Source organism: Fundulus heteroclitus, unplaced genomic scaffold (genome assembly GCF_011125445.2).
Source record: "Fundulus heteroclitus isolate FHET01 unplaced genomic scaffold, MU-UCD_Fhet_4.1 scaffold_320, whole genome shotgun sequence".
Lineage (NCBI taxonomy): Eukaryota > Metazoa > Chordata > Actinopteri > Cyprinodontiformes > Fundulidae > Fundulus > Fundulus heteroclitus.
The window spans coordinates 143,010-153,327 of NW_023396730.1; the positions used below are offsets into that span (position 1 = coordinate 143,010).

Sequence of the window (10,318 nt, forward strand, 5' to 3'; positions counted from 1 at the left end):
GATGAATGAGGGGTCTGGGTTGAAGCTCCCAATGATACAAGACCCTATAATGTATGGGGTAACAGATCTTCCATAATAAACTTGTACATAAAAGGATAGTTGTGTCCATATTAGTCAGAAGTTGTGCATAACAAACATTTGTAAATTCATAATAATTTAAATCGCATTCAAAAGATACAACATACAGTTTAAATAGTTACAACTTCAATAACTAATAAATACAAATTTCAAGTTTAAATTTGTGCTTTATTCTTTATGAACACAAGCAGCAGCGGCTGCTTGAGAATACGGATTTTTTCTTTGAGAATACGAATTCACAACAGTGGTCTGACGTCACGGTTTCCAAGGCTGGTTAATGGAGCACAGAGCGCGAAGATAGGAGCCGCGCATGCGTACTATATGTTCTTTCAACTTAGTAGCGCCAAGATGACGGACCAGGAAGCTACGGAGCAAAGCCAGGTAATCTTTAACATTTGTATCTTAAGTTTTTATTTCTGTAGTTGATATTTAGACATCTAACTTTATTGCCCTTTCCGTTAGGTACAGTTAGCGGATATCCTAAACACGGCACACAGTCTTGTGTCATTGTTAAACCGAAGGTTAGGCTCTTCAGGGACTGTGAGGCCAGAAAGTGAAAGACAGTCTATTGAGGGACAGTCGAGGCAAGCAGAGACAGGTCCACAGTCAGGACAGCTAAGATGTCCTCAGCGCAGTGGTTCAGTTCATCAAGAAATGGCTCGGTAGGTTTCATCTTAGTCAGCCTGTGCAACAAGCCTGCGGTCTGTGTTACATTTCATATTGAATAAAATAAGCTGCATCATCATCATCATCGTCATCATTTTTTCCAGATCCTTTCCTGGACTTTTTCGCCGAGAGACAAAAGGGAAAAGACGTTTTACACCGTATACCCGACCAAAGAAAAGCTTTCTGGTGAACTTTTTTCTCCTTGAGAAACAACGTTCCAAAACCCCCAAAGGCAATGAAGAACTCCAGCTTATATTGGCTGGTCTGGGTAAACGTTCTCTCTCAGTAACAGAGAGTTTAACACATACAGAGGTAATTCTTTCTTTAGGTACAGAAGATTAAACTATAATCTGTCTGTCTGTCTGTGTGTGTATATGTATATATATATATATATATATATATATATATATATATATATATATATATATATATATATATGTGTGTGTGTGTGTATTTAAGAGATAAGATAAGCTTTATTGCTCTCACATTGGAGAAATTCACAATTTGTATGGATGTATGAATGACCATGTGTGTGTGTGTGTGTGTGTGTGTGTATATATATATATATATATATATATAATGTTGGTGTTGGAGCTACTCTTTCCACTGACTTTTTCTGCATCCTGTGATAACTGAATCAGCCGATGTCACGGCTGAATTTCCCCATATTCTTATATATTGCAATTTAGTGATCTCTCCTTGGGTTACGGAATACAAAATGTATAACAAATAATTGTATTTGTTATATGTATGATATTGACCAGTAACTGAACTTTTTTTGTACAAGCTGACAGATTTGTTGATCAATGCATTTCCAAGGCTTGGAAGCATCAATGGTGGCTGGTTGCTATACAAGTCTACAGGTATGTTGTAATGAAACATAAACTGCTAAACTCATGTTATACAACCAGTTTAACTCGATGAATGTGGATACAGTTGAGTAAATGATGTCTGTAAATGTTTAACATTTCTAGGTGGTGGTGGGCAGCGCAGATTAGTTGTTATTCCTCCTGATTCTGATGGTTATAGTGGGCACCAACTGAAGGCCGTTAGTGGAAATGGAAAATGTACACTGTACATAACTCCTCTACAGGAACAAATTGAAACTTCTCCATTACCAACAGACGCAAAAGAATTTGAAAACATGCCTAAAGCTCCATGCACCACCTGCAACAAAATGGTACCACTCCAAGCTCTTCCGATTCACATCAAGAGCTGCAAAGAGGAAATGATTTATCTCAACAGCTCCTCTGAGAATGTATGTCAAATACTGGCTATAAGTAATAAAGTGTTGGCTGTAATTAACCAAATAACTGATTGAATTCATATTGGTATGTTTTATAATTAGGAAAGCTTCACTCAGGACAATGGATCTCCATTAAGGACAGAACATCAGACAGAGATGGTGAGATGCTTTGTTTGCTGGTTGTGTGTTTGAATTATTAATTTAACTTTTTATTATGTACATTCTGTCTAATTTAGACTACTGAGTGTCCAGTGTGCAGAGGTATATTCAGCACTGATGCTATTGAGACCCATGCATCTGACTGTGGAATACGGTACTTCACCAGGAAACTTTTTTTAAAAACATTTTCATGTAGTATGCGATTGATCCATATATGTATTCTAATTACTATTCTTACAGATCTTCAAACCAAGAATCCAATATCAGCACCTCAGAGGACGGGATTAACCACTTTCAAAGGTAAACAAAAACAAAACTCCCATTCGCCATATTTATAGAGCAAAATGCTTTATTTAAAGACAGAAGCTCCAATTAGTTATATTTTGATCACATTTCTAGCAAAATGCATAATATTTTTATTCTTTTAGGAAGTGTTGGTAATATTTCTTTATTGGTTTTCCCAATCCTAACTCATTTGCTGTCAATGTACAACTCAAATGTTTGTATAACTCCTATTATTGGAGTTTCGTCAATAAGCTGTGCATGGCTGCATGCAGGAAGGATCTCTTGTAGCGGTTTCACTGAAGACAATCTTTTGTTGTATGACAGTCTGATGAAGAAGATGCCCATGGTTGTCCAAAATGTTCTTTGTTTTATGAAGAATACTTCATACATTCGTATGAAGATGTAGATGATTCGTAAAATCATCTCCAAATGTTCCCCAGAACAGGGCCAGCTTTCTTTTTGGATGAAGCTCAACAAGCTTTTTTCAACCCTGTTACTCTGATGCTTTAAGTCAATTGCATCTGATTTTGCCTCTACAGAAAATGACAGTAGGAACAACACACTACACACCAAAAAGATCTGCAGCATCTTATTACTGAAGAAGTCTCTTGGAGAAGAGAGATGTGCATACATGGTCCTGACCGCACAAACACACACAGATGAACCTGTTGAGATTTTTGTCAAAAAATAAAAATTTTTGTTTGATTTGCTTCTCAATTTTAATATCAATCAAGGGGAAAAAAATGGAAAAAAAATATAAAAGCACACCCAAAGGTACATGCAGATGTACGGTTGAACGCACTGTGTAACCGTACATCTGCAGGAACCCCTGTGCACAGATTAAATTCTGTTACAGTAATTACAGTTATGCTAAATATTAGCCTATTATTGAGCAAAAGGTTACATACTGTAAACTACCACCGAAAAAAGAATACTGGAAAGAAACAGTGCAATCAGTTGTCATTTGTAAGTTTCCAATTATTGGAAAAATAAAGCTTGTTTGGTCTTCAGGTAAACAGAGCAACTGATGAGAACATAAATGATCTTACGGATGACATTGTAGGCTGTGGCTATACTGGAAAGGTCTCCGTGGACAAAAAAGACCTCATCATGAGGTAAAGTTTTGTTTTGTTTTTTCTTTCAATTATTTGCTAAATCAACCCTGGGTCTTTCTGCATGGAGTTTGCATGTTCTCCCTGTCCATGCACCGGTTCTCTCCGGGTACTCCGGCTTCCTCCCACAGTACAAAAACATGACTGTTAGGTTAATTGGCTTCTCTAAATTGTCCTTAGGTGTGAGTGTGTGTGTGAATGGTTGTTTGTCCTGTCTGTCTCTCTGTGTTGCCCTGCGACAGACTGGCGACCTGTCCAGGGTGTACCCCGCCTCTCGCCCAGTGTATGCTGGAGATAGGCACCAGCACCCCCCGTGACCCCATGATGGATTAATAGGGACAGAAAATGGATGGATGGATGGATATTTGCTAAATATTACTGATTATTCAAATGTGTTATTAGTGTCATGTAACTACTTCTAAATGTGTAGAAATTATTCTAAGCACACTGGATTTTGTAATTACTTGTTGTCTTTTATAAAATATGTTTTGCAGAGCGATTGTGTTGCACTCAACAATGAGACTTGTGCCAATGCTTGACCAACTGAGAAAAGGCCTGCAGCTGTACGGCCTGCTTGAAGTGATGAAAACCCACCCAGATTTGTGTTTGCCTATGTTTGTTCCTAGGGAAGATGGCAGAGTGAGTATACATGTATGTTGTCTCCATTCAAATATTTTTATAAACATATGGAATGACTTATTTGTATCCTTTGATCACGCCATGTGGATGCAGCCTTTGTCCTCGAAAGATGCCAACCTAGGTTTAGTGAGATGGGTTCTGTGAGATACAGCAGAGAAGTGAACATCATGAACTTTTTTCAAGACTTTCTACAAAACATAGAGGACTGTGGTATGTTTTAACTAGCATGATTATTTTGTTGTAAATGTACTGCTGCCAATGGTGATAGGAAAACCATAGTGTTTTGATTTGTGTGTACTGTGAGCAACTTTTAATTTTATATGAATATTTTATTATAATACTTTTAAATCCAATCAACTTCTTAGTTGATCTTATTTTTAATGTCTGGAAGCATAATGCTGCTTTCAGATCAAACTCCTTTTAAGCATCACTGACCATTGACTATGGTGAATGCGCCTCAGAGAGCTTTGAGATGTCCCACGGTGCGTCACATGCATCTTGTAGTGCAAGTTTTGAAGCTTTCTGGATGTTTTGTGCTGCCTTTTTGGGTTGACTAGCTTTGAGCACCTCTAGAGCGGACTACGTAAGAGCTGGACGTGATAGTTGTATTTTATAATAACCCAGCAATTCACAGCACATTCAAGTCGTGCAAGACTATCAACATTTTGCAAGAGTATCGAATGCACCTATAACATTAATTTAAAGGTTTAACCAAAACTGATAATTTAAAAAACAAAATCTGACTTAAAAAGCATCCGTTATGCATATCTTCAAAAAAACAGCCAAGATTTTAACTTTTTGTTTTTTCCTTAACATCTACCTTCTTTAGAAGAACAAGATGGTCAGAATGAGGATCCACAGCAGCTGACCGTTGGCAAACTCATGCAGTGGATAACAGGACAGGCACACAAGCCAGTGCTGCCCAGTGAGAAGAAGGACTTCTTCATTTCTGTTAAATTTTACCATGACTGTGACTCAAGTCATACCATTTGTTTTCCTGTTGTCTGCGCCTGTAGCCGCACAATCACATTTCCAGTTGCACATCTTGCAACCCTGAATGAATTCTCAGAAAATATGAAAGCAGCCATTACTTACGGACAATCATTTAGCCTCGTCTGAGTGATTTTGCTTTTTGTTAGCAAAATGTGCTGTTCTGTTGGAACTTACAGGCCATACCACAGTGGCCAATGTTTGTTAGTAAAATCCTTAAAGTTCTGTCAGTTTTATAAGTAAACACTTTCCAGGACTTTGTTATTTACCAGAGGTTTTTAAAAACATTTGTGTAAGTTACATTCCGCTGTTTGAGATACAAGAAATTCAGGTCAAGGAATGAAAGTTTAGAAACCTTCAATGTTTTTATGAAGGAGTTTGAAAGTTTTTTTTCTAAACAAATAAATTGAATTATTGATGCAAATCTTCTGATTTATGGATTCAAACACAATAATTAAAGTTTTTCATTAAGAATCATAACGACACACAGCTCCATGAACTATACTTTAAGTTATAATCTGTATAGAAATTGGTAAAAAGAATACAATCAAACAGATGAATGGCTGTGCAGATAAATTACATTTCATTAATGGTAAGTAGCCAAAAATGGTGACATCAATGTAGATTTTTATTAAATTTGCAAAGGTAGGATACAGCAAATAGTCATATTTTCACAAAAGGTGTGTTAAATGTTGTCGCTTGTTGCCCAGTGTTCTTCAACATACTGAATCATTGACACAAAAATGTCCTGTCCATATGATTGAGAAGGTGCAAGTGGATTGATCATGGTCATCACAGCTTCCATTGCATTTGGAGACAGAGGACAGTCAACTTCTGGGACTTGAACTCCAGAGGGTTCTTCACTGACACCACCAAACGTTTCCCAGTCAGTTCCAAAGAGCTCTAGGTTCTATAAGCAAAAATCAATGACTTCTAACTGCCAAATAATAATGTTTAGATTTTGTTTTATTAAACAAACCTGCACATCTTCAGTCTCATGAGAAGGTTTCTGCATGTGTCCCATGGTCCAGAGCTGGTTAGGGGTGAGGCCACCTTCAGACTTTAAAGGATGATTGTCCCATCCTTCTGTGAAGGTGTGCAGAGCATCTGCAATGCGTGGCAGGAACACATAATGTGCACAAAACAAATGCAGAGTGTTGGACAGCTCCAGAAGTCCGTGCTCCTCCAGATTGTGAAGTACTTCGTAGTAGAGATGAGTTACACTGGTCCACACGTCTCGCCATAGGCGCTCAATTCTTAATAGGGAATTATATTATAAATAAAGAAAAGCAGAAGGTCAAAGAGCAAAAAAGCAATTGTTTTCCACTTGACTCCTGACTTTCCTTTCCCCTCTGAACTCTGATAAGTCAGAACACAGAATCTTTCTTCACACATGCTTACATAAACTAACCATTAAAAACCTTTGTTTATGTTAGAATAGCATTGCTAAAAATGTGACTTCTATTGATCACACCTGCCTTTTTTAAGAAATGGGTATTATATATTGGTTGCTTTATTCATTGATACTTGGTCACAGACATATACATAATACCTTTGATTGTGTACACTTTTGCCAGCTATAAAACTCCCTCTTCCCGGTCCTTTTACACTGAACATGGCTTCAGCTACTGCCACGTTTTCAACTCCTTCATCCCCTCTTACCCTGTAACCACAGATATGTAATTTACATAAATACAGTATGTCTGAAATTTATATTACACACACATATATTTGTTTGTCGTTGCTTGCAATAAATAAATAAATAAATAAATAAATAAATATATATATATATATATATATATATATATATATATATATATATATATATATATATATATTATTATTATTGCAAGCAACGAAAAACAAAGCATCAACAACAAAACTACCTGGAAGGCCAACCATAGTTTTCCACAGCTTTTAGAAAGAATGTAAGAGCAGTGCTTGCTCTGTTGTTTGTTGCAGGCTCCAAGTACATAATCTGTAAAAATTAAAGGCAAACATGGTTATATTACATATATACTATATTACCAAAATAAAAGAAAACATGTCATTATGATGTACCTTTCTGGAGAACCCATCTATCGCTCCGAATATGATGATGTTATACCTTTAAAAGAGAATTTTACATCATTCTATCCAATTATGTTCATAAGAAACCCAATATCTTGGTAAAAACGAAATGTTACCTTATAAGCTTATGATTTGTGTCTATATGTACTAAGGACAAAGGATGTGGTACAGAGTATGTCCTTCTGACGATGCACCCTAGCTGCAACATTCTTTGTAAAACTCCAGCTCCATCAACTCGGTGCATTGAGTCTTTGATCCGTTCCCACTGAACTCTGTGACCCTCTGCTTGAAGGCAACCCTTTACCATCCGATATCCAGCATTAGGTAATCTGTTCTTTATTGATAATACTGCATTGTCAAGTTCGCTGTCAGATAAATTGCTGTAGGAAGATCTTGTTGATAACCCAAGCTCATGCATGCGTCTGAAAATAGTAGATGTGCTGACTCCGAGCAGGTTTGAAATACATGACACTGGTAGGGCCATGTCTATTAAATGGACCAAAAGGTCTTCAGAAACTTCTAATTTGGGTCGCCCTCGTCCATAAGAAACTTCTGTGGTAAGAACACAGCGTTCTTCATGAGAAAGGGTGTCACTGATCTTTCTTTGAAGGGTTAAAATACAATCCATAACATCCATGGGTATATCAAGAAGAGTTGATGCAGATGTTAAAATAAAGACCTCCTGATTTACAATATATTGGAAATAATCCAAATCCAAATGTGGCTGGTCTAGAACCTCATTAATTCTTGAGAGAAGGCGTTCCATTATAAGTCTCTGCAGTGGTTCCTGCAAACATAAAAATTGACTAGTTACTTTTTATAGAGCACATATTCAGTACTTTTTTTCATCTTAGGGTTGGGAATAAATACTAGATAAAAAAAAAAGATTAAATACAATTTAAAAAGCCAGGAATCAGGAAATAAATGTGTCATTTTACATGAAAAATACTGTTTGTTTATGTACTTGTATGGCTGAGCTAATATCTGTTCACAGATTGTTATAAACACAGATTCAAAAGACAAAATGTGTATGGGTTTTTTACTATATTAGTATAGAAGTAATTTGTCAAAGTGTAGTCTGGTATAAGTAGATAAAATGTTATTTCTAACCTGTGCTACAAATAACAGGTTGAAGTTAATTTTAGAGGTGGTAAATTATTAAAATAATGCTGTATTTTTACCATATTGTACGATTTTTTAAAACACTACCTTTTGGTAATTGGATTTTCGTTTTAAACTCAATCATTTAAATACCAATGATTATGTACTTAGATTTTATACTTTATAAACGAATGGTGGCCAACCAAAAGTTTGCCACCATTGCTAACTATGTCCTGTGTAATCTGTTACAGTTGAAAGTTCGTCCAATGTTGTACTAATCTCTTGGAGAAAGGTTTAATGTGCAAAAAACACTAGAAGCTAAAGTAAACAGTGACACTTTTGAATCATCATTACAGACTAAATGCTGACACCTGATTTAAAACCAGTTTGCTTTTGTTTTTAAAGCCCAGTTAGCTAAAAACAACTCTTACTTTCGTTACCTATAATGTATATTTTCACCCTATTTAAGGTGAAACTGGTTAAATTCCTTTTTTACTAGCCTACTAGGTTCAATAATAGAAAATGTGTGCAGTATACTTGAGCGAGATGAGAGCGCAGAGTTGCCTTGGCAACGGTGGCAATCTATTTTTGGAGTATAAAATAAAAAAACAACAATAATTATCAGTTTATCAAAGAAACTATTTATAAAACGAAAATCAAATGACGCAAAAGTACAAGTAACTTTTATGGAAACATATTACCTGGCTTTGCTCCGTAGCTTCCTGGTCCGTCATCTTGGCGCTACTAAGTTGAAAGAACATATAGTACGCATGCGCGGCTCCTATCTTTGCGTTCTGTGCTCCATTAACCAGCCTTGGAAACCGTGACGTCAGACCACTGTTGTGAATTCGTATTCTCAAAGAAAAAATCTGTATTCTCAAGCAGCCGCTGCTGTTTGTGTTCATAAAGAGTAAAGCACAAATTTAAACTTGAAATTTGTATTTATTAGTTATTGAAGTTGTAACTATTTAAACCGTATGTTGTATCTTTTGAATGTGATTTAAATTATTATGAGTTTACAAATGTTTGTTATGCACAACTTCTGACTGATATGGACACAACTATCCTTTTATGTACAAATCTATTTAGAAAGCTCTCTTACCCCATAATAATGCCCCTTAAAAGTACGCACCAACATAACCGTGTGACTAAATTGAGTATGTGCACCTGAATTTAAGCTCAAGGCAACGCAACAGCCCCACAGCGCGCCAACCCCATAAAAGAATCTGGTGCTCTTCTGTTCCTCTGCGCAGTGCACTCTAAGAGGAATGTCCCATTTGCCACAAATCATGACAACATCCAACACCACCTTCATAAGAAAATGCTTTCTCAACAAGTGTGATGTTTCCAACATCTCCTTGCATTTGGCTTATTACAGGGGTCACAGGACAAAAACACCTGTGACCCCTGTTTCCATCCAGGGGGTCTCTGTGGACACTGTGGAGGAGTATAAGTACCTGGGAATGTACTTTAACAATAAGCTGGACTGGACCAGAAACACCGAGGCGGTCTACGAAAAGGGCCAAAGCTGACTCTTTTTCCTGAGGAGGCTGAGGTCATTTAACATCTGTAGGACGAGACTGAGGATGTTTTATGAGTCGGTTGTTGCCAGCACAATCTTCTTTGCTGTCACATGCTGGGGCAGTGGGCTGAGGGTCGCTGACAACAACAGACTAAACAAACTGATCAGGAGGGCCGGTGATGTTGTGGGGGAGGAACTGGACACTCTGACAACCGTGGCAGAGAGGAGGATGCTGTCCAGGCTTCAGTCCATCGTAGACAATGTCTCACACCCTCTCCACAACACACTGGCCCAGCAGAGGAGTTCCTTCAGCAGAAGACACCTCTTACCCAGATGCACCACAGAGTACCACAGGAAATCATTCCTGCCTGTGGTCATCAATCTCTACAACGCCTCCCTCAGTGATTCTGACACCCCGCTCTGTAACTGACATTTATGCATTCTTTCCAC

At 37.3% G+C, this 10,318-nt stretch overlaps 3 protein-coding genes across 4 annotated transcripts; 2 read left to right on the plus strand and 1 right to left on the minus strand.

Annotated features, from left to right (window-relative positions):
* Positions 1-327: 327 nt before the first annotated feature.
* On the plus strand, positions 328-3,366 carry LOC105931881. Of its 2 annotated transcripts, XM_036130272.1 has the most exons (8): positions 328-459; positions 541-740; positions 849-1,056; positions 1,532-1,607; positions 1,719-2,002; positions 2,093-2,149; positions 2,227-2,303; positions 2,390-3,366. In XM_036130272.1, the coding sequence occupies exons 1-8, from the start codon at positions 400-402 to the stop codon at positions 2,451-2,453; spliced, it is 1,026 nt and encodes a 341-aa protein (XP_035986165.1). In that variant the 5' UTR covers positions 328-399; the 3' UTR covers positions 2,454-3,366. The 2 variants fall into 2 exon arrangements, 1 of the variants encoding a protein (XP_035986165.1); XR_004928928.1 differs by lacking the exon at positions 541-740.
* A 66-nt stretch (positions 3,367-3,432) lies between these two features.
* On the plus strand, positions 3,433-5,599 carry LOC105921034. Its single transcript, XM_036130274.1, has 4 exons — positions 3,433-3,549; positions 4,041-4,185; positions 4,269-4,395; positions 5,015-5,599. The coding sequence occupies exons 1-4, from the start codon at positions 3,545-3,547 to the stop codon at positions 5,302-5,304; spliced, it is 567 nt and encodes a 188-aa protein (XP_035986167.1). The 5' UTR covers positions 3,433-3,544; the 3' UTR covers positions 5,305-5,599.
* Positions 5,600-5,785: 186 nt separating this feature from the next.
* On the minus strand, positions 5,786-9,173 carry LOC105921035. Its single transcript, XM_036130273.1, has 7 exons — positions 9,048-9,173; positions 7,362-8,032; positions 7,237-7,282; positions 7,062-7,153; positions 6,728-6,838; positions 6,155-6,431; positions 5,786-6,085 (listed from the first exon to the last, which is right to left on the minus strand). Exons 1-7 carry the CDS (start codon positions 9,105-9,107, stop codon positions 5,861-5,863), a joined length of 1,482 nt encoding a protein of 493 aa, XP_035986166.1. The 5' UTR covers positions 9,108-9,173; the 3' UTR covers positions 5,786-5,860.
* Positions 9,174-10,318: the final 1,145 nt, after the last annotated feature.